Raw genomic sequence first — 24,155 nt, forward strand, 5'->3', positions numbered from 1 at the left:
ATCTTTTTTTTTTTTAATATATTTTATTGATTTTTTACAGAGAGGAAGGGAGAGAGATAGAGAGTTAAAAACATCGATGAGAGAGAAACATCGATCAGCTGCCTCCTGCACATCTCCTACTGGGGATGTGCCCACAACCCAGGTACATGCCCTTGACTGGAATCGAACCTGGGACCTTTCAGTCCGTAGGCCGACGCTCTATCCACTGAGCCAAACCGGTTTCGGCTATGAGTGTTATCTTATTAGATCCTCCAATCAGTAGTTGAGTGTAGGGCTGCCAGCCCCATTTTACAGAGAAAGGTTATATACACTGAGCTGGTGAGGATGGCAGCCTGGAACCCATGCCCCCAGGCATAAAACTGCCCTGTCCCTCCCCCCAGCCCATCTAGCTTAGCCTTAGCACGTGTAATTCTGTCATTCAAAAGGCAGCTGCATGAAATTCCTTTCTTTTTCTTTTTTTTTTCTTTGTCTACTTTGTGTCCTAAATGATAGATTAACATTTTATTTAATCTTCACATCAAGCTCAAAAAGGTTAAGGAAATTAACCCATGAAATTATCCAAGTTGCATAGGTAGTAAATGACAAAGACAGATTTTAAACCCAGGATTGCGTTCTAAAAAGCCTGTGCCCTGTGCTGGGCCAGTCTGCCCCTGAGACTCAGAGTTAGTATTTGGGCCTGTGACCTGGCTAGACTACACCTTTAGCTGCCCTTCTAGCCTCCCACCTCCCCAACGAGGGTGCGGTAGGATTAGGTGTTCACCGCAACTAGCATTTTCAGCTGCCAACGGGCTTTAAAGCCAGTTTGCCCTCCCAGCATAGTGCCAGGAACCTGTTGACAGGAACTGCCATTTCTCAGGCTCCCACGGTCGCCCCAGGGAAGGAGGAAAGTCTTCTTGACCCCTGGGAACTTCTAGGGGCTTCAGGACCTCACCCTACACCTCAGGCTCAGAAATCATCTTCAGGACAAGAGTCAGAGCTCACCCTCTGCAGGGAACAAATAATTATGTGGCAGATAGCTGACACCCTGGGCTAAACTACAGCCAGATTCTCCCTGGCTCCAACACTTCCCACATCCACCACAGGGCCTGACATATAGTGAGGTTTCAAGAAACATTACCTTTATTGAATTATATTTACTGCAGAAAATATTTTCCTGCATTCCTCACCCAAGGGCTTTCTGCAGGACACTGGACACTGGACTTACCTGAAGATCCTTTTCCACTCACGGCTGGCTTTTCCAGCTCTTTGGAATACACACCTAGAGAGACTTCTGATTGAGCCTAGTACCGTCAGCATGATGGGAGGAGAAGTTCTGGTGCAAAAAGGCGTTATAATAAGAGCCCTTTCATGGTGCCTCCAAGGGCTCGGAAGCAGAGACGGCCAGGGCCCCAGTTACTTCCTTCCGACTCAACAAAGTGCCGGAGCACATTCTCCACTGTCAGCTGCACGCGTCTGGATTAGAACATGCGTGGGGCACACGCTTGGTCTCCTTCCTGCTTGATCAAAGTGACCCTTCCCTGGTCTTCTCCTTTCAGAGGAGGCAATTAGTTGAAACCTAATTTGATGGAATCCCACTTCAGCCTTGACCAGAGCCCCTGCCCTGTGCTGGAGAAAGGTTAGGGATGCTGAAGGTTTCACTCTGGGCATTGTCTCACAATTGGTTCTCTCCGGCGTCCTGTAATTCCATTTATTCCGCCGCGTTTATTCCTGCGGACCAGTAGGCACCATGCTGGGCCTGGGGTGTGCGGAGCGTCCATGGGACCTGGCCGTTCGCCGCCCAGTCAGCGGTGGGTGGGATGGAGACGGAGATGCCCTTAGATGAGTAACACTGCCCTCCATCCCGGTGGAGAAGGACTGGCATTGCCACCAACGGGCGGGACAGCTTATGCCCGGGCACAGAGTGTGGGAAACCGAGTGAGGGTCGTGCTGGGCTCCTGGCTAGGCCCAGGGTCGGCAGGGACTGGCCGGCGGGCAGCCGAGGCGCTCGGGCTCTGCCTGCGGGCGGGCGGCAGGGCGAGGCTTGGGGCTGGAGGGCAGGGCCGTGCCCACCCGTGCACAGCAGCTCACCGCGCCGCCCTCTTGTGTCTCGTAGGTCTCGGATCCGCAGAGAACTGTTCATTGAGGAGATTCAGGCCGGGAGCCAGGGCCAGACCGGGGCCAGCGACTCCCCGTCTGCCCGCAGCAGCCGGCCGGCGCCCAGCTCCGAGGGCGACAGCTGTGACGGCGTGGAGGCCGCCGAGGGCCCGGGCGCCGCGGACGCTGAGGAGTCGGCCGGCCCCGCGGCCGCCACCAAGTCTCAGGGAGGGCCCGCCGAGGCCGCCGCCCCGGAGGAGCGAGGAGAGGAGGCGCCGCGGCCGGCGGAGAAGGCGGAGCCAACGCCCTCGGGGACCCCGGCCCCGCAGGACGCCGACGAGGGCCGACCCCGGGCACCGCTGCCGCCCGAAGGCCCGGACGGCCCGCGGCCTGTGCCAAACCCCGCGGCCGCCGCCGGGGAGGACGCCGCTACCTCAGCCGCCCGGGGAGAGGGCCCCGCCCGGGCCCGGGACGCCGCCCCGAGTTCCGCTTTGCCAAGCACCAGCGCGCCGGCCCGCAGGCCCAGCTCACTGCAGAGCCTCTTCGGCCTCCCCGAGGCGGCGCGCCGGGACTCGCGAGACAACCCCTTGAGGAAGAAGAAGGCCGCGAACTTGAACAGCATCATCCACCGCCTGGAGAAGGCCGCCAGCCGCGAGGAGCCCATCGAATGGGAGTTCTGAGGCGCCGCCCGCCGCCCGCGCCCGCCCGGCCGGGATGGGAGCCGAGCGGGGCGCAGGGGCGGCGCCGACTCCGCGGCCCGGACCGGGACCGTGTTGCGCACTTACTGCCCTGCGGGCCACAGGGCAAAATCGCCATAGGCCAAGGTGCATATAGAAAACAAAGGAGCATTAAGCCCAATCTTTGTCGTGTTTTCAAGGAAGAAAACGGAAATGTGTAGTCGAGCTTTTTTGTACCCTGAAGTGTTTTTTTTATTGCCCTAAGTGATTTCCACAGGTTCTGGAATAACTCTTACAGCTTTGCCTTGCGCCCTCCTCTTTCGTGTGGGCTTTAAAAAAAAATCAAACCCACATATTAAAAGGGGGCTTTTTATCTGCCATCTAATGGCTTCAGAGCGATAATACACTATTATCTTCTTAAACCAGGAAAGGGGGAGGGGGGATTTTTCAGAAAAATTAAAAAAGAAAGTTTTTGTAGCTGTTCAGTTGCCACTAAGAGATTGCACAGTCAAACCGACTCTAAACACACTAGTTTGGATTCCTAAATATTTTCAAGTAAAGAATCTTCTCGTTTGAAACTTTGAATTAAAATAAAACACATTTACTCCACATATTTTTTAACAAAAAGAAAAGTCACATCAGGAAAATAACTGATTTTGTGGTAGCTGATGTAGTGTTTTCTTGTACGTGAATAGAATCCTGACATGTAGTGCACATTGATCCATAGCTTTAACTGACGCTGGGCTTTTGCTGACCAGGGTCTGTTTAATACACTCCATTCTAGGCCAAATCAGGACAAAAAGAAAAGATCCGAATCTAGGTATTTTATAATCTGCTTTTTAACCTCTAACCGCAGAGCACGCTGATCAGACCTCATATCTCGGAGGTTTAGGAGACAAGTTAGAACTGTAGCATGTACCCGTTCATTTCGTTTAATTTATGGTGTCTACGTCTGTGTTAGTGCGTCTGCACATAGGTGAGCATTTGAAGAAAGGAGGAAAGAGTAGGCCGCTCAGGTCGGAGCAAACAGTTCTGGGGCCAGACGGCCCGCCCCTCGTAGACAGTAGTCTTTCCTTGGCACAGAAGGCACCACACCTCACACCACTCTCCCAGGCGCCTGATGGACTGAGCCCCACCAGGGGACGCCGCTCCCTGGGCCTGGGCAGGGCTCTCGCGGACTCTCTCTTTCCCTTTCTTCCCACCACAAGCACTGATGACTGTTGGAGTCGTGGGAAGCTTCCTTCCCTGCAGAAGAGAGAACGTAGCAATCTGGGCTCTGCTCCCAACCCCGTAGAGATGGCCCAAACTGACACCAAAACGCCGATGCTCTTCACTTCCAGACCAGACCGTTGACCCTCCATTCATTTTGCCTCTTGGAACGTTCTTTTATGCAGTCTTTTACTTAGTCTTTTAGGGCAGTCTGAGTACAAATCAAAAGTCTAACTTGTCTCTGATTCCTCCTGTTGTCTATGTGTATATGCGTGAGAATAGAGGTGGATGAGAGTGTGCGTGTGTGCGTGTGTGCAATTTTATACGTCTGTGTATTTTCTTAAGTACCTGTGCACACATAGAGTGCATTACTGCCACCTTTTTTCAATAAGCTGTTTTATCAGTTATGGCTTCTACAAGTTTGCTAATTTAGACTCCTTTATTGCCATATCTTTAAACTAACAATAGATGATTTCGGTATATATATATATTTTTTTTTGCTTATTTATAGGTGCTGTATTTTATTATCTGATTGTTAGGAAGGGATGAAAGGGGCAAATATTCTTTAGAGGGATAGACTGCCGGCAGTATTGGGTATAATTTACAAGATGTAGTTGTCATACTGTATATTACTGATTGAAAACTTTTTGACCGTATTGTGTATCATTGAAACCTTTGTCTTAGGTCAACATCTTTGGATGACATTTTAATGGTGCATTCATTATTTCTTAAGTTTAATATTATCTTTTTTTGATTTGGGGGTGGGAGGGAGTTACAATTTTAGAGGTATGCTCCCGCTATTACACCTCAGTGTGCTTGTATTAATTAACTTGTAGGACTTTGACTGTAAGATGTGAAACCACATTTCTTGCATGATGTTTTAGAAATTATATATTTCATTTACAGTCTTTTAACCTGCAGCTGCAGCACTTAGTTCAAGTTTTCACAAATTTAAGAGTCACTACACTAAAGACAATGCCTTTTCATGAATAAGAAGTTTTCAGAAGGCTCTAGGAGGCTATGAGGCAGGCTGTTTGTCTTTTGATAGTTGCATCATCTCTGAACTTGAAATCTGGTTCAATGAGAAGAGAATTCAGAATGAAGGAGCTTAAGGGGATACAGATTAACATCTGGCTCAATTCAGGTGCATTAAGAAGAGCGAATTTGCATTAGTGACCCTTAGGACAGTGAGTAGCAGAGCCCCTGACAGTACTGTGGTGTCCTCTCCACAAAAACCTTGAGGGAACTTTGTCATGTGTGATGAATCACTAAATATCTGATTTTCATCAGAATCAAAAGCAGGGAGTTAACAGGAAATACTAGGGTAGTGTTTTAATTTTAAAGGCATGACTGTTATATATGGAGGTATTAAATCTGAAGAAATTGAAAAATTATAAAATTGTTCATTCTTGTGGCCAAATAGTAACAGTCTAAAACAGCCACTTTGGCTCTTCCAAGCAATTTAGTCATTTTTGTTGTGTTTTTTGTGGGGGGTTTTTTTAACTAGGTTATTGTTTATTTCCATTCTGTCTTTTTTGCCAGACTTACATCTGGGTGCTTGATACAATCAGTTGGTTAAATTTTGCTTGCAGTTCTGTATTTGTATTTTTTCTTTATTTATTGTTTTTATTGCGATCCCAACCCTATCCTCTTTTGTGTTTAAGCTATCACCTTCTGTAATACTTCTAAGAGCTGCCACTAAATAACAGAAACCTGTCAGCACAGGAAGTGTCCCTCCCTCCTCATTGCGCCCCTCATTTTGAGTCTAAGGGTTGATCTTTCATCTTGATAAGCAATATTCAAGTGCCTTGAACAGCATCTTCTCCGTGGGGTTTCACCTTCAGCTGGCTGGCGTTTCAAGCAGTGGCTCCCACAGGCAGCTGACCTCCTCCTCTTTACGCTCCATCAGTTTAAAAAGCTGATTTGTACCTCTCCCCTGGGGAAAACAGTTCCATACAAAACACTAACACTTAATTACAAGCTCCATTATACCATTTTAAATGGCTTCTTTTTGTTAATTGGAGGCAGTGTTCATAACTTAAGGTTTTTGCCATTACTTATATGGCTAAGTGGAGGCTTAGCATAAAATCAGTGTTCACATCAGCCTCTTGCTCCTTGGTTCCTACCCATGCTCTCTCGTGGTGTCTGAGGTGCAAGGTGTGTGGGTTCTGGCCTAGACCCATCCGCCGCCCGGCTCCCAAGTGACTTCCCTTAAATCTCCAGATCAGTCAGGATGTCTGTGATTTCTGTCCACCAGACCACTTTTCTTGAGAAAGAATAACCACAACCATTAGCTCAATTTAATTATCCTCAGAGCCGACCTGCCTGAGGAACATCACAACCCGAGGTGGCTCATGGTCAGCACACTGCCCTGGGATGCAGGCTTGGGAGAAGTCTCCAGGAAATGCCAGGATCTTGACTCGTATGACTACTCTCAGACCCTGGCCATTGTATCTGGGCAAGTGACTGAGGCAAGAAGGTAACCATTCATGGCCTCCTGTACTTCCAGTGCACAAATGCCTCCCTGCCCAGTTTCCTTCCTGTTGGCATCTTTGTTTTCTCCCCACTTAAAAACCATCCTGTCCAATGTGGACGTCCAGGTCTCCTGGTTGGTGGTCCACACCCAGAGTGCTATGGAGCTTTGGGTTAAGTGTTCCTCTGTGCTCTCTCTGGCACGAGAGTCCCCCACCCTGGGTCCAGGAGAAAGGGGACACCCCACCTGCCTCCTTGGCGAGGGCACATCAGTTGTGCAGCTCAAGAGCAAACCTAGCAGAAGGCATGTTGTTCTTTAATCCACGGGAGCGCTCCAGTGTCGGCTCACTCCCCTAAGATCATGCAGCGTCATGCTCTGAGAGACTAGAGTAAGAATCACCAGGCATCTCGGGCTGCAGGAGGGTGCCTTCCAGCTAATGTTGGACTGGGTTTCTCTCTTTCTCCTGAACTCATGTTCTTTCATGCAGGACTAATCAATGAACTCTATTGACATTCTTTGCAATGTTTTTTATTCCTCTGATTTTAGAAAAACAAACCTCACCGAAAATAGCAGAGGAGCCGGGGGAGTATATGCACATCCTGGGATTAGCACAAAGTGGAACAATAATAGTGACTTACGAGAGCTGGAGCTGGGGGACCATAGCCTTTACCTTAAATGCACTATGACAGCCGCCTCTCCACAGGCCTATAAAAACAAGAGTCTGCTTGTGGCTATCCCAAGCCCCTGCTTTTGGAGGCCAGAAAGCCGGCTGTGAGGGGAGATGTAACAAGGCGCATCCCTTCAGGCTGGAGGTTTGGCTCCTTCCCTGGATGTCCTCCCTTGTCACAGCCCTCATTTATCCCCGTCTACCTCACTAGCCTATGCTCCCATTTGACATCACTCCTCACCCACACCCTCCAAACCGTTCAGCAAGTAGGCTGGGGGGAGAGAAAAAGCTAGAAGGGTGGCATCCATGATCGAGGCCTGGTGAGCAGGCATCTCTCTCTTGTGAGCACAACCTGACAGACAGCTGTGCTCTGTGAGGCCGTGGATTTTCCTCTTGACTTCCACCTGTTCCTAAAGATCTGTCAGCTGTTTCCTTGGCAGGCAGGGACAGTCTCAAGCCTCAAAGGGCCTTGTCTTTGGCCTGCCTTTTCTTTCTGCCCATTTCTGCTCAGCTGTTAAGATCCATCACAGTCAGTTTCCTTGCCCTGGGCTGCCCCTAAATGGCCACATGAGGACACTTCCCTAGGGTTCCCGCCTGGCATGGGGGAACTCTGTCTTTATTCTCTCTGACACTGGGAGGTTAGGACTTCAGCTCCACTGTGACACTCCTTTGGAAACATCTCAAAGACAGGAGAGGATATAGCGTTCTCCAGCCCACTCACCCAGCCTTCAGTCACATGGCTTCCCACGAATATGCCAGTCTCCACCCAGTGCTAAAGGAAACCAGCTCCCAGGGCTGCTGGTTGGATGTGGATCCATCCACCATGGTGGCCAAAGTGTTCTGATGGAAAAGATTTGGAAGTGGCAGCATAAGATTGGTGCCATCACCGTGCACTTATTTACCGGTAAAAGCTCACGTGTAAAAATGCCCCCAGTCCTCCTGCAGTTTCGTTTGGGCCTTGATGGCAGGTGAGCCTTCATGACCCACAAGGCAGAGCTCCTGCCCTGAGTGGCAAGGTGGTGGCCTGGGACTCCAACGTGATGTAGTTCCATTTCCCGGTCCATTGAGTGGCAGGCTGGCCAGCTCGCTTGCTTGCTAAGAGATTGGTCCAATTTGACAATACCATTCCCATCCCCAGCAGTTTCTGCCTTTTGTTAGATGAAACCTACTGGGGAAAGAAAGGAAGAAACAAGTTCCCAATTAAATTTCCAAAAAGATCCAGCCATAAACCCCTTAAAGCAGTGGTTCTCAACCTGTGGGTCGCAACCCCTTTGGGGGTCGAACGACCCTTTCGCAGGAGTCGCCTAAGACCATTGGAAAACATATTTAATTACATATTGTTTTTGTGATTAATCACTATGCTTTAATTATGTTCGATTTGTAACAATGAAATTGGGGGTCACCACAACATGAGGAACTGTATTAAAGGGTCTCGGCATTAGGAAGGTTGAGAACCACTGCCTTAGAGCAATGGTCGCCAACCGGTGATCCGCAGACCACTGCTGGCCCGTGAGGTCCGAAAGGTAGGCAACCGCTGCCTTAGAGGGGTGCTGAAGCTGAGGCCAGAGCCCTCTGGGTGAATCAAGGCAGCAGAGGACGGTGTGGGGAGCAGCCAGCTGAGCGAAATGGGCCCCATCCCAGAGTCTTCCTGCCCCAACAGCCCCAGCAGCCTGTGAGCCTCCTGCCTGGCCAGGGAAGAAAGGGAACTGCAACCCCCCTCACCAGTCCCACTTGCAGGAACTGTCCCCCGACCAGGCCGGCCTGCCCTTTCCACCACCTCCTCCCTCCAAAGATACCGTGTCCACGCTGACAGTGGCATCATCTCCATTTTCGTTTTTGGATGAAGTGACATTTAGCTTTAACAAGACATTTCCAAAGCGCCTAGTCTCCTCAAAAATGCTGACTTTAAAAGTTGGGCATTGTAGACAAAGAATCCTAAAAAAGATTAGTGAGAGAAAGACGTTAGGCTCTTCATAAATGTGCGCTTTCCCCATCCCCTTTACTAAACTTTTAAAATACCTTTGAGTTGCTTTTCATGATCATTTTATCCAGTACTGTTAAGAAGTGTAGCCTATGTTACTGTAATTTCTGTAGAGTTTAGGCTTTAATTTCTACCACAAAATGTGCTGTTTGCTATGTATCAAGCTTTCTGTGGTCAGAAAGGAAAGGTGCCTTATATCCCAATGTCACAGCTACATCCCTATGGAAAATAATCAGAAGCACAGTGTGTACGGAAGCTTTGGGACTTCCGTTGGTGAAACCAGACTCCCATCAGCAAGACACATGGAAGTGGCACGGGGCTGCTTTTGTTCTCTAGTTCCTTTTTTCTCCTTTCTCATTTTCCTTTTGTCTTTTTTTTTTTTTTTTTTTTTGTAGTTGCTTTAAACAGAAAGCACTTAAATAGATGACTATATGTAAAAGCTCTGTGCAATAGAAATCATTTTTCTTCATTTTTAAGATAATGTATTGCACACCAAATGAACTCAAAGTAAGCTTTAGACCAGGACGATTCAGGTTGTGGATGAGTATGTTCACTGTAGTTCCGTTTATTCATGAACCGAAGGGAAACAGGCTTCCCTCCCCCCACCCCCGCCTGCCCATGGCTGACCACCAGGCTAGACCTGCAGGGCGCTCGGCCAGAACGCTGTCTGGGCGGCAGCGTGGGGGTGTTTGTGACTCAGCAGCTGAGAACCTCCCTTCCAGCACTTAACCTTTTCTTGTTGAGATGGATTGACTGCTACTGACCTGCCAGCGTGCGTGAGGATAATTATAAAAGGATGTTTCCTTGAGGAAAAAAAAAAATATTTCTATCCTCTTCTATTTATTATTAGGTTAATCATTTAAGTACTTATCAGGAGTATATTGTTGTTTTGTGTTGTTGTTGTTGTTGTTGTTGTTGTTATAAATGCTTTTTGCTATCACTCCAGTGGTTACTGTCTTCTGCCTCCTGCCCTCCCCATCCCACCCCCCAAAAAAGAACCGAAAGGCCTGGGGATTTGACTGGGGGCAGAGGGGGGTTTCTCCAGCAGAATTAGGCGTCTGTCTCCAGAGTAGCCACTCAAACACTGGTGGTCTTCACGCGGCTTTTTAAATGAGAGTTGATGAACAAAAACCTACCAATGTGAGGAAATGCCGAGTTGAAGAACACTTGTGTGAGGAGCTGCAGAGGAGACTTAGAAAAGCAAGGTTGAGTTCCCCAAAGCCTCCTAGAGCCTCTGTAAGACTTCTGGGTTCATGAAGTTTCAGCAAGGAGCCCTGGTCCGAGAGGGCGCGGCGGCCTGGCCAAGGCCATGACTTCCGAGGGAGAGAATGGTTTCTTGTAAGGCTCATGTGGGTTGACATGTTTTAGTTGGCTGTTGTTGTTGTTGTTGTTGTTTTTCTTGCATACAAATTTGGTCAAAACCATCTGTTGAAGCAACAGTGTTCTTAGTTTGGCTGTGGCTTGAGGATCCACACCAAGAAGGTCATGGGGGAGCCCCTCTCCCCCGACTGTGGTTAAGTGTGTAGGGAAGTTAGATGTGGACAGAGCTTTCTGTGGTAAAAGCACAGCCAACGAGACACCCAGTTGCTTGCAAAGGGGTGTGAGGGTAAAGTGGGTCTGGCCTCGGGCCTGTGGGCTCACCCTCATGGGCACAAGGGAAGGAAGCTCCCCCAGGCCAAAACAGGGGCTCTGCCCACCCCCGCCGGAGCCAGACCGCTGTCTCTGCTCCCACCCACCGACCCCCGACTCACTTTCCACATCATGACTTTTCCCCTTCTCTGAAGTCATTTGGAGGTCCTGCTTTTGTTCTCATCTCTCACAGAACGCCCTCCAATGAAAGAACTGTCCTCATCCCCTCCCCAAAGGGTTTCCATTTCTCTCTAATTAGTCTATGCATGTCTCTCTCTTGAGCCGTTTTCTGCCTCTTGAGAAAACGGGCATCTCATGTCCCACCATCTGAGACCCCTCAGAAAATGCTGTGCATTTTGGAGATGTGAGGATTCGTTCAAAATTCTTAAAGCATTTGAGAATAGCTTGTTATAAAATAAATGTGGGGAAAGAAAAGGTTTTCCCACGTCCCTTCCCACTGAGTAAGACCTAGCTCTTTGCAATTGTGCAATAACTACTTGCCTGCGAGCGGGTAGCCACGCTCCTGTCCAGACTACTAACACAGCACAAGCCAGGCGCGCTCACGGAGTGGCGACTTCTTCCGGAGAGTTCTTAATAAGCTCAGCTCCCCCCAGTGTATCGTGGTGTCTTACATTTTAGCAGTATTTTATATTTTCTGTAACGCACTAAGTCTTAGATGTTTTTAGAGCTTGTTTGTTAATACTCACAATCACAGACTTTTTTAAAAGATCCTCACAGAGACCCAACTGACCAAAAAAAAAAAAAGAAAAAAAAAGGCATCATTTATTTGTACAAATAGCTTTGAGAAGCCTCTGCTGTGTTGCTGTGACCCATCTCTGGTAACATTTTATTTCTTGCTATTTGTTTTCAACATTAAGAGTCAAAAGTTGCTCCGGCTGGCATGGGGGTGGGGGAGGCACCCGTCAGACCCTCGGCCCTGTCCCTTCTGTCTTTGGTTAGCCATACAATGTTTGTTCTCAGCACTGTACAACGGTCCCTATATGATATGGAGAAGCAATATCACTGTATGAAACTCACACCATGTATTATTATTATTCACTAGCACCCTAGGTGTGATAATTGAAGTAAATATCTTTTATACAAACACAAGAATGTGTGGGTCGTTTTTATTTAAAGTGCTCTGGCCTGAGAAGCAGCAAACACTGTCATTCTGGGTTGAAAGGCACCTCGAGAATTGCCCCCCGAGGCAGCCGTTCCTCCACCTTCCCATGCTTCCAGTGGTGTGTGGCGTCCTGGCAGGTGGCAGCAGAAACCTGGGCCTGGGTAGGATGCAAAGGCCCCACTGTCCAGTTTCCCATGCAGACATGGTACCTGCTCCATAAGGGCCTTTGTCCCTGCTCGCTGTCGTCACCTTTATTGTTTGGGGGCCCTTGAAGCACTGACCTCCCCAGCATCCACTTTATTGTCTGTGAAAAGGTGGCCCACAGAGCTGGGTCTGGCACTGGGCCGATGGTAGCTTGGGTGCCCAAGGCCACAGACAGGTACTGCTGCCTGGCCTCAGCCTGCGCTGTGGGGTCTCGCGCTGTGTCCCTGACTCCTGATGTGAAGAAGGAGCAGCCGAGGGCACCTGTTCATGCAGGCCAGTGAGTTCCCACTCAGGAAAAGGGAACAGTGTCGTGTGGGTTTCTGGAATGATCTGGCTCCTGAGAAGGGGCCTGTCTCTCTCGGGCCTGGAGGTGGGAGAGCTCTGAGAATTGGCTGCTAGGTGGTCCGAATGCTGTGACAGGTGTTTCTCATCTTGAGATCTACAGGGTTGGAAGAGAGTCACCATCCTTACTGATGTATGACTGATTGGGAGGTGTTTGTTCGTTGTGCGTTAAGCTGTAGTTTTCAGAATGTGAAGCTCCTATGTGTGACACAGAAACATGAGTTAAACGGGACTCGAACCTCCAGTGTGAGACTCTGGAGCCTGGGACAGTCTCGCATCAGTGCCAGGTGCTCCTGGCAGCCCCAGGTTTCATCTGGTCACTCGAGGACATGGGTATGCCTAAAGCTGCCCCCAGATCTCTGCCCCCTCCCCTCAGACGGGAGAATTAGCATAAAACCACTAGAGCTCTACCAGCTTGACAAAGTCAAGTCTAGCTCAGCTAACATTCTGCTGTTTTTCTGTTTGCAAGTTTAGGTATGCCCCAATTCTTAAAGATCCAATAGCTAAATTAAAATATAAAATGTTAAAAAAAAATACACTTAGCACAAAATCCTTTTCCCCCTAAAATCTCCCCGAGTGCTTTTAAAGTGAGATTTAATGAAGCAAAACGGCAATTGCACATGTGTTGCAGGCCTGACTCTGCTTTTGTAAACTGCCAGTTCCAGCGGCAGCAGAGGAAGCAAGATTTGGTGTTGTGGCTGCAGGTGGGCGATGCCCCCGCCCCAGGCAGAGTGCTTAGCCGCCCTGTGTGTGGCCTTTCTCCTTGCCCTGTAGTTAAGTGGGTCTGAATGAAATAATGTGCCTTATTTGATGCCCTGAGGAAACACAATTGCAGATGTACAGGGAATGGCAACAAGATGATATAATTATTGGAGGGAGGGGAGGAGGGAGGGAGTCGTCTGCCATGATCCTGTCTGCTGTGTTTAAAAGGGCCTCTAGCCCAGCCCATTGGCTCTGTTGTTTAGAGCGTTGTCCCGTGCAACAGGGGGTTGCAGGTTCAATTCCTGGTCAGGGCACTCACCACAGGCAACCTCTCTCACATCACTGTTTCTCTCTCCCTCCCTTCTTTAAAATCAATTAAAAAAAAAAAAAAACACATATCCTCGGGTGAGGATTTTAAAAGGGGGCTCCAAGTGACTGTCTTGGGACCTGGTTGCTTCTTCCTCCAAGGCTCTTGCATGACGGCTCTGGGGGTCACTGCTTCCGCATTGGCGCGCAGGCGCGGCATTGGTTCCTGTAGGGTGGTGAGAACCGGATGGTGATGTTGGGGCGCGGTGGGGCCGGTCTTCAAGTTCTTGATGGGAGTCTGGCCCACCCAGCGTGCAATGAGCTGTGTTAGTGGAAGTGGGAGATGCAGCCCAAGCCCGGTTTGGGTAGGCATTCATAGGTTCCTGCCTCTTCTGAGAAGCTTGGGCTCTCAGAATGTTGGTGGAAAGCACCTTTTCTTTTTTTTCCAAGCAAAATGGTTTGTGGACAGGTAAAGCAGAGCTGCTCTGTTTGGGTCGCGGTGGGGGGTGCTCCAGGGAGTTAGATTTGAGGACCCCACTCACTGACCAGGGGGCATAGGCCATTCCTTGTGGTCAGGGGGCACTGCGTTGGAGTTGGAGACCCAGCATCTCCTCTTACCAGCTGGTGTGACATGGGCAAGTCTTGGTTCATGCTCGGGAAATCTTTTCTGAAAGAATGAATGAATTTAACTTTTTTGAGCTTCTCTTTCCATATCTGGAAAGGGAATATAACAATGCCAGTCTCACAGGGCTGCTGAGACGACTAAGTGATAATGCCTGCACGCTGCTCAGCATGGTGCCTGGGCCCATGGCGGGCACTCGGGCGTGTCTGTGGCTGTCGGCCAGGGTGATAGACGGGGCATCAAATACGGCACATTATTTGGTTGCGAGAGCACCTGCCTGCAGTCAAAGTTGTTTCCACCTTGGGCCAGAGCAGGAGGGGCCCTGCTCAGGGCCAGGCTCTCCGGTTAGCCAGAGCCCCAGCGGCCGCCAGCCTCAGCTCACCTGGTGACGCCTGTGATGTACCAATCGGCACCCAGGTCAGGCAGCAGAGTCCTCCACACCCAGCAGCTCTCCAGCCCCTGATGAAAACTCAAGGCTCGGTGTCCTTGAACATCCGAGGCTGCCACCACTGGACTCAGTCACAGACAGGAAGGAGGACCTCCCTGCTCCCCACTCTTTCGGAGAAGGGGCTGCACCCTCCACAGAGGCGGCTTCCTCTTAGAGACCCATCTGACTTAAGCATCTGTCAAAGCTGATCCCCCTCCACTTACAGCCGAACCCAGCAGCCTCCCATGTTTGAGGAGACTAGATCCTCTGGGGCCCTGGTTCTCACTGCAGGTGACTGTACCCCTGGGACACTTGGCAGTGTCTGGAGACATTTGGGGCTGTCACAGGTGGGTGGGGATGCTACTGGCAACTACAGCCGTGATGTTCAACCGTGTACTGCGAGAATTTCTAAAACGTCAGGGGCACTGACCACTCTTCCCTTAGATTGTCAAATTACAAAAAAAAAATGACAACAGCCAACGCAATAGCCATCCTGTGTGACTGAATCAAAATTGTACCTATTTTTTTTCTGTCAGATTGGCAAAAAAAATATATTTTTTGGTGTGCCACAGAATTTTAGTAATTAGGTTATGTGTGCCATGAGATTTTTAAAAAGGTTTAAAATTGCTGCTCTAGAGCAGTGGTTCTCAACCTTCTGGCCCTTTAAATACAGTTCCTCATGTTGTGACCCAACCATAAAATTATTTTCGTTGCTACTTCATAACTGTAATGCTGCTACTGTTATGAATCATAATGTAAATATCTGATATGCAGGATGGTCTTAGGCGACCCCTTCGAAAGGGTCGTTCAACCGCCAAAGGGGTCGCGACCCACAGGTTGAGAACCGCTGCTCTAGAGGATGCCAAACCTGCTGATAAACATCCTACGATGCATAGAACAGTCCCCGAATGCCCACAAACAATGGCCTGGCCCCAGACATCGATGGTGCTGAGCTCTAGAGTGGCGGAGTTCCGTCACTGGTACCTTAAGCGGATGGATAGTCACTGAGGACTGCTGTGTGCCAGTGACGTGCTCCCAGCTAGGTGTCCAGTGGCCTCAAGTCGCTCACAGCCCAAAGGGGAGACAGACCAGGTGCTGAACCACAGCAGAGGCTGGTCTTGTCATTGGTACTGAGGGGCATCTGCAACTTGGGAAAGGGCAGACTTCACAGGGAGCGGCCTTGAGACAGGAAGAGGCACTTCGGGTAAGCAGGCCAGGACAGTACACCAAATTGAGGGGCGGCACATGCTCAGAGGCAAGTGTCAGAGGGACAGCAAGGGCTGTGCGGGGGAAGGTGCGCCGGCGGGGGGCAGGTGACCATGCTGGTAGACACAGAGCCAGTCTGGAGGTGAGCCAGCGCTAGGTGAGGCTGTTCTTTCCACCCGGCATCTAGAAGGACTCGGGTGTCGCTGAGAGCACCTGCAGCCATGCTTGGGTGCAGGGGTCCCAGCTGGGGAGAAAGTGTCCCCAGCCCCTCCCCAAGTGTGCACACATTAGCGAGGTGCAAGGTCACCGAGGGGCTTCGTGCTGGCACATGTGTAGTCCCAATGCCAGGGCCAGTTTGTGCCCGTTACGTTTGAGTCGCACATCTACGTAGAGAATGCGCCCCGCAAAGGGGTGTCCTGGAGCTATAGATCGAGCATCATTAGCTTACCAACGGACCCCAGGTGGCCAGAGTGAACAAGCGGAAAGAGAACGGTGTGCAGGGGCGGTGCCAGGTGCAGCATGTTCCCAGCTCAGCAAGGGGGAGAACCAGCAAAGGAGACTGAGGAGGCGCGGCCAGCAGGACAGGAAGCCGGGAGGGTGCAGTGACCTGGAAACCAGGTGCCGATGGGTCAGTAAGACGAGGGCTGAGCACAGAGATGTGTGACGCTGGTAAGGACAGTTGACATAGTGAGTATCTGAGTCTGATGGGAAAGGTTTAGGAAAGTGAACACTTAGAATAGAAGACTTCTTCTAACTGGAGGGGGCAGTGAAGTCAAGAGGAGAGAGAGAGAGTTGGGGGAGGGGATGAAGAGGAGAGGAGAGAGAGAATCAGATGGGGTACCATGCGCTGTAGTTGTGGAAAGGAGAAGCAAGAGCTGGTGCTGCAGGAGAGGGAATTCACTGGCCGGAATGGGGAGCCCTTGCACAGGAGTGAGGGGCGGGCACCTGCAGGCACAGGGAGTGCTCAGCACTCATCTCTGGCCACCCGGGGACAGACAGGTGCAGAGGCGGGGAGGGGTGGATGTGTGAGCTGCTCCCTCCCCTCAGAGCTCTCCACGCAGAGAGACTTGTGCCTTTAGCAGCCCCAGAGCGCCTACCTGGCTTGCAGGTGGCTGATTGAATAGCAGAGTCCCCCACACCCCCCCGCAAAGAAAGTGGTGGACGCAACTTCCCAGGCCTTGCCATCCGACTGCAGTTGTGATAAGGTTCTGCATTTAATCAGTGTGCAGTCAGAAATCGTTCTTGACCTTAAGTCATAGTCCAGCCTCCTTAAGTTTTGACCTTGACCTTGCTTTGCTGTTTCTCCCCTCTGTGAAATGGACTCTCTAGGACAGCGGTCGCCAGCCAGTGGTCCGCAGAGCACTGGTGGCCCGTGAGGTCCGACAGGTTGGCGACCGCTGCTCTAGGAAGCCTCCTCAGATTCCCCCGGGAGCATGTGGTTTCATGAACTTTCATGAGGGTAGAAGGCTGCCTTGGGCCCATCTCACAGGGGCACCTTGCAGAGGCAGGAGTTCTCTCCACCCTCCCTCCCTCCCCCCCACACTCATCTGCATGTCGCCCAACTAGATGCAGGCGTCTCCCCCAGATGCAGATACTCGGTTTTGCATGCTCTGTACTCCTGAATACCCTCTCTCTTGAGCACATCCCCTCACACAGTGTCTGCCCATCGTGCTGCCCCATCTGGCATCTGTCCAGAGTGGTGCCCAGGTCCCTCCGCCACACCCCTGCTGCTTCCCACTGCGCTACTGTTTGACCAGACCCTCCCCGTGGTTCACTCCAGCCCTCACCTCCTCAGCCTTTCTTGCGACACCAGTGATCCCTCCTTACCCGTTGATGCTCCCGTTGGTGCCTTAACACACTTTCTCCTGATGTCCATCCTGCCTCCTGCTTCCTCTTCTCCGGGTCTTTCAGGACACCTCTGAAAATGTCAGCGTTCCAGGAGGCCCTGGCCATTCTCACCCCAGTGCTCTCTGAGCTCCCACATCTGCTGCTGGGGGCTCAGCCAGCCCTGGGCCCTGAGCTCTCGCCAGCCTGCATCTCCCCCCTCAGGCCCAGGGGCCCAGCTTCCCACACAGAGGTCCCCTTAGCTGTTCACTAGCACATCATACTCAATAGAGCAAACCACGCTGCTGCTCACCCGTTCCCCGTGTCGGGGCCAGTTCCAGGCATGGAAGAGCACGCCCCTCCCTCAGGGACACCCACATGGTCATGCTCCTGGCCTTCTCATCCCTCCAGTGCAGAATGGCAGGTCCACCCATGGGGCTCCCAGACAATGTCCAGGTCCTGCCACTGCAGCCTCGGGTCCATGCCCCTGCTTAGGGCCTTCATTCAGTCTTATCCCATCACCTGCACTGCCCAGCCTTGCCCAGCCTCTTCCCTGGGGCTCACGGGCAGCCATCCTCCATGTCTGCTGTGAGCATGCCAGCCAGCCTCTTCACTCAGCCTTGCACCCCCAGAGATCAACTTAGCGGCTAACCCAGTGTCTGGGTGCGTTCGCAGCAGCAGCAGCAGCAGCAGTGGCAGGCTGTCCAGGCCAGTTTAACAAAGCCCCTGGCGCCGCAGGCTGGGGCTGCCTGGGATGAAGGGTTGCTGTCAGGGCCCTCACACATTCACAGCGTCACATGTGTGCTCGGGCAGGGACCTGTGTGCCCAACCCCTTAGCAGCAGGCACAGACACAAATACACAGGGACACCCGCCTGGGGACCCCACCTCTCCCCCGTGCACACAGATGCCTCCAGAGGCTGCAAGTCGCTCCTCCCCCAGGGTCCTGGCTGAGACCAGGCTGGGATGGCCACAGGCTGGTGACAGACAAAATATGCAGTCCCCGGAGTCATCTCACTGGCATTTTATCCAGCCCTCACGTCATGCTTCTCTCTGCACCATGCTGCGTGCACAGCTCCAGGGATGCGGGCTCGCTCTGCTGGGCAGCAGTCCCCCGCTCCACAGGTTCCCCCTCCGCCCTGTCTCTTCTGTCCCCCGGGCCCTCATCCCTGAAAATGAGATGCTCCTCACCTAGCCTTCTCTTGGCTCCACACCTCCATTCGTGCTGGGGTCTGTGTACCCACCCCCACGGTCATCGCAACACCATTTTTGGATGTGCTCCTGATGTGGCTCCTTATGGATTCCCTGTGGCCGGAACGTTCCCTCTCACGGTTCCTCTCCCCCATCTCACCACGACTTCTGTCCACCTCGCCTCCTAAGCATGTGTGGTGCAGCAAGGTGACGCTGCTCTTCAGCCCATCCTGCAGGTCTGAGACCACAGGACCCCACCTCCAGGCCAGTCGGTCATGGCATTGGGGGGTCTCTCTGGGCCTCTTGCCCATGGGGTTTGCTTACAGCTCTCGTAGGCCATCCAGGACCTACACGCTCCCAACCCTGCCACCCACAGGCCTCCCTCTTCAACTTGGCCCTGCCCTCGGGTCCATTCTCTTCCCCCAGCCCCACCTTGGACACTCACTTCCGCCACCACCACTGACCTGCCAGGTACAAAGAGGTGCTCAGTGGTGTCTAAAGGAAGAAATCTATTCAGGATCTGAACCATTTGGGCCTTCCCCATGTGGGGAAGGGCTTAGACATAGCCATGGTGGACACCATGGCGGTTGGTCTCAGGCTGGGAAGCCTCCGTTCATCTGTTCTGACTGCCTGGACTGTGGTGAGGTGTGTAAAGGGTTTGGCATGCAGCGGTCACCTAGGAGATGGAGCGGGTGGAGCTGAAGCCAAGTGCCCCTGCCCCTGCCCCTGCCCTGGCCTGGCCTGGGTTGGCCAGCTGGTCAGCAGGATTCACAGTAAAGGGCGAGTCCACCTGGAAGGCACAGCCTGGGGCCTTTGGGCATTTCTGAGACCACAGTGCCCCCTGGTGGCCATGCAGTCCTTCCAAAGGAGAGCACCGTGTGCCTCAGGGCTTGGGCCTCCCTCTCTGGGGAGGTTTGTTGTCACCATTTTACAGATGAGGCCCAGACCAGGTGGCTCAGCTGCCCAGAGTCACACAGCCAACCAGAAGTAGGGCCAGAACTCAAACTTGGGTCTGCCTGGCTTCCAAGCCACCACTGTCCGCCCTGCCAGCGGCTGCTGAAGGCTCCCCCGGGGCCTGGGCTGGGAGAACACCCCACATCTCCCACCTTCCAAAAGGGCAGGGACGTGGATTTCCCTGGTGGGAAAGACACTGTACACTTGGATGGAGGAGAAAGGGACAGGGGACTCCTGAGTCCCCCCAACCCCCATCCTCACCACTGTGCTGGAGCCTGTTGGGTGAGGGGCTACTGGTGTCAGCTCCAGAGGTGGGGCCCCTCACTCCCCCAGCCCTTACTTGGTCTGAGTGAGGCCTGCCCACCCCACACTGCACCTCAGTACCTTTCTCCACCACTGCTACCCCCGAGGCCTCTTCTGGTCACTGACCCAGGGCAGCAGCCCTGGAAGAAACTTGGGGCTCCTTGTGTTCAGCCTCCGTGCTCTGTTTGACAGGCAGGGGGTGGCCAGGCTCACCCAGCTGGTCATGGCAGAGCCGGGGTGGACCGTGTTTCCCAAGTCCTGGACCTGGACTCCTTCCCTTACCCGGGGGTTTCATGAGCACAGAGAGTTCTTGGGCCAGGAGTGCCCCTGACCCTGCTGGCTGCTCCGATGGCAGTCCTTCAGGCAGAAGAAGGTGGGGAGGGAGCAGCCAGAACTCCGCTGTGGCCCCCAGGAAGTCCTGCTTATGGCCTGGTGGTTGGAGCGGCAGGGAGGGGACAGGCACCCCGGGTCCCACCAGGCTCCCTCTGATGGCCGTGTCTTCCTTTGGCTACAGGGCGCTGTGCAGAGCTGCAGGTCCACGTCACCGAGGCCATGGCCATGGTGACTGAGCAGAGGGAGCTGACTGCCCGCCTGGAGCAGGATCTCAGCACCATCCAGTCCATCCAGCGGCCAGATGCCGAGGTGAGCCCCTTCTACTCCCTCCCCCCTCACCACCCACTAAGGGCTCTCTCTCTGGGTTTTGCCTGCTCACTTCACCTGGAGGCCCAATTCAGACAGAGGCAGGCCTCCTCCAACTGGCACAAGCACCCTTCAGGCACTAGCGTGGACCTCTGCCCTGGGAGCTCTGGGCAGGAGCAAGGCCAGGATTTACCCACCCATCTCACAAGAGGACTGAGGCCCAAAGATCATGGGAGGCTGGAGCCCAAGGGCCCTTGGAGGTCATCACATGACCCCCTCATTTTATAAATGAAGAAATGGGGCTCAGGAGAAGCTGGGCTGGCTCAGGGCACACAGCAGACTGGCTGGCAGGACCAGGGACGCCAGCCACTGAGGGCTGAGTGGCCAGGTGAGAGCCCTGCCCTGCTCCAGCTTCTGGGGTAAGCTCGGGGGCCCTGCCTTCTTTTTCGTGGCCCATGAGAGGTGGCCTCTCCTGGCCCTCCTGTGGCCACTGTGTACTGCCCCTGCCGCCTGTCCACCCCACTGCTCCTTGCCCCCCATTTGCTTGGCACTTGAAAGACTGTTCAATGCCGCATGTGAAGGTACCTCCCCACCTCTCCTCTCACCTGCAGGGTGCAGCCGAGCACGGCCTGGAGAAGATCCCAGAGCCCATCAAGGAGGCCACCGCCCTGTTCTATGGTGAGGAGGGGCCGACCTGACCCCCCAAGGCAGCCATCGGCCAGTGGGGAGCAGGGAAGGGAGAAGAAGTGATGCGGCCAGAGCCCTGGTTCCAAAGAGCATGCTCCCTCCCCCAAAGAAAGTCAGGGCCCCCATCCCAACAATGCAGCAGCAACATTAAGGAGGGGTGAGCTCCCCGCTTGCCCTTGTAGGCCTTAGTCTGACATGCCCCCTTGAGGTCTTGACCCCTGTGGCCCTGCCAGTGGCCTGTAGAGGGCTGGTGGGTGGTGGTCAGCTCCCCAGGGAGGCCTTGGTGTGGAAATGCAGCCAGAGAGCTCCCAGCGCTGATGGAGAGGTGGCCTCCTCCAGTGTGGAGGCCAGAACCTGCGAGGGGATACTCCTGGCTTCCGGCGAGATCAGTGGTCCTTCGCTTCCCCTGGAGCCGGAGTCTGACAGATGCAGGGGTCTTGGATCCAAGTACAGAGTAATGGGGTGGGGCCTGGCCTTCAGACTGTGGCAGGGCCCCCCCTCCCAGGGCCCCTATTCTCATGTCATACCCCTCCCCGTCCCCCAGGCCACCCTTCCCCAACCTCTCATAATCTTGTGCTTTAGACACCCTGTGCCTTCTACCCATGGCACTCGGCCAGAGCTCCCTCGTGGCTGCGACCACCCAACCTGAGGGCCCACTACTAGGCTCTGATCCTTCTACCCCAAGCCACTCTCCCCTACTTCCTAGGATCCACCCCACCAGCCAGCGGCACCCTCCCCGAGGGCCAGGTAGACTCACTGCTGTCCATCATCTCCAGCCAGAGGGAGCGTTTCCGGACCCGGAACCAGGAGCTGGAGGCTGTGAGTCACATGCTTCCCTCCCCTACACTCCTTGGACCTGAGGACACAGTGAGGGACACTCAGACTTGGGGGAGAAAGATGTTTCACAGACCCCAAATTGCAGAGGGATTAGATTTGCTCTGTGCAGTCAAGGAGGGCTTCCTAGAGGAGGCTGTGCCATGCTGGGCTTTGAAAGAGGAATCAGACACCCAAGGTAGAGGAGATTACGTCAGCAGAGACACGGGGACAACGTGCCAGAAGGGAGTGCAGGTCATCGCAGGGCTCCTGTGAGAGCACAGAGCTGCCCGGCGAGTGCCCCACAGCCAGGTGGGAGCACCAGCAGAGGATTTCAGCAGGAGAGCAAAGGCTGGAGGGTCAGAAGGATCGCTTGGGCAGCTAATTCAGGACAGAAGGCTGGGGAGTGGTCACTGTCATCCAAGAAGAAACTTGTAAATCAGATGGGAGACATGGAGAAGCAGGGGAGGCTGGAGAGAGGAGGGTCTTTGAGATCGATAGAGACGCACGGTCGATGGATGTCGAGGTGCTCTGTGAGGTCTGAGAGCCGACTGGCTGCTCAGCACCTGGCTGGTGCCTTCCTGGAGGAGCACCATGAGGAAGGGGCAGTCAGCAAAGGTGACTGGTCCGTTGCCTCTGGGCCTTTGATGTGAGGTGCCTCCACGTGCGCACTGTTGACACGTGGATGCTGACGGTAGCGCCAGCAGGAGGGCTGTGGTCTTGGAAGAGTAGGGAGCAGAACCCGAGAGAGTGAGGATGGAGTAAAAGATGCAGGATGTCCCCACAGAGGGAGTAGACACTGGATCCAGAGTGCAGAGGACGCAGTGTCAGACCAGGGGATCACCCACAGTGGCACCATCCTGGCTCTGGGGACTCTGCAGACCCCACTCCCCATCCCATAGAGCCAAGCCCCCCTGACCGCTCTCCCAGGAAGAATATGAGCCAGGAAGGTTTCCATCCTTTTCAGAGAGCCACTTGATGCTGGAATGTCTGACCCTTCCTCTCCAAACCCACAGTTCCCCCGGTTTCCAGGCTCAGACCAGGGAGGGCAGACGTTCACTGAGCAGCCACTGCGGGCCAGGCCCAGTGCTGGTCCAGTGACAAGAGTGGGCCAGATCCAATGAGACCCTTTGTGATCCAGGCTCATGAGGCTTCAAAGGAAGGATGTCAGGGAGGCTCCCTCACTGCTGCCTGCACGGACAGTGGACTGGGGACACCCACATGCCCGTCAGGGGCTGGGACAGCCACACTGTGGAATGCTATGCAGCCCTCAAAAGAAGGCCTTCAAAGTAAATTACATGGGAGAGAAAAAGTAAGGGTTAAGTATTCTACCTTTTGCTTTGAAAATCTAGACTTTTTATCATGTACTTTTTAAAACTTATAGCAAAACACACACAACAAAATTTACCATCTTAACCATTTTTAACTGTACAGTTCAGTGGCATTAAATACACTCACCACCATCCATCTCTAGGACTCTTCATCTTCCCAAACTGAAACTCTATACCCATTAAGCACTAACTCCCCATCCCCGCCCCCGCCAAGCCCCATTCTACTCTCTTTCTGTGAATGACTCTTCCAAGCACCTCATGTAAGCAGAATCATCCAGTGTTTGTTCTTTGTGACTGGCTTATTTCACTAAACATCATATCTTCAAGCTTCCTCCGTGTTGTAGCATGTGCCAGAATTGTCTTCTTTTTTATGTCTGGATCCTATTCCTTTGTATGGATAGACCACATTTGTGTATCCGTTCTTCTGTTGATGAGCACTTGCGTCACCCATCTTTGGCGACTGTGAATAATGCTGCTAAGAGTGTGGTGTGCAAATAGCTCTCAAGTCTCTGCTTTCAATTCTTTGGGGTGTACCCCCAGAAGTGGAATTGCTGGGTCGTTTGGTAATTCTGTGTTTACTACCATGTCCTTCTTAGTGCTGTTTGAATTGTTAACAATGTGAAGAAAACACCTACTTAAGCATTTGAATAAAATTGAAAAATGAGGTCCCATTTCACCTTGCCCCTAGATTGGCAGAGATTAAAATCACATAGTATAGGATTCCATTTACATGCAATGTCCAGAATAGGCACATCCATTGAGACAGAAAGTAGA

General features: G+C 52.6%; 1 protein-coding gene across 11 annotated transcripts in view; it reads left to right on the forward strand.

The window, feature by feature from the left end:
* Nucleotides 1–24,155, forward strand: part of CUX1 (cut like homeobox 1) — a 375,359-nt gene that overhangs the window by 345,430 nt on the left and 5,774 nt on the right. For 6 of the 11 annotated variants that reach the window (XM_070412727.1, XM_070412728.1, XM_070412730.1 and 3 more), the window contains one exon: nucleotides 2,093–10,052. In XM_070412727.1, coding sequence (XP_070268828.1) covers nucleotides 2,093–2,753 — 661 coding nt within the window. In that variant the 3' untranslated portion in view covers nucleotides 2,754–10,052. Of the gene's footprint in view, nucleotides 1–2,092; nucleotides 10,053–20,425; nucleotides 20,554–21,161; nucleotides 21,229–21,943; nucleotides 22,057–24,155 lie in introns of those variants that run through there. The other 5 variants (XM_070412732.1, XM_070412733.1, XM_070412734.1 and 2 more) reach the window with 1 other exon arrangement.

The sequence above is a fragment of the Myotis yumanensis genome, unplaced genomic scaffold, assembly GCF_028538775.1.
Source record: "Myotis yumanensis isolate MYYU_CA2020_CCGP unplaced genomic scaffold, mMyoYum1.0.hap1 SCAF_4, whole genome shotgun sequence".
NCBI classification, from domain to species: Eukaryota; Metazoa; Chordata; class Mammalia; order Chiroptera; family Vespertilionidae; genus Myotis; species Myotis yumanensis.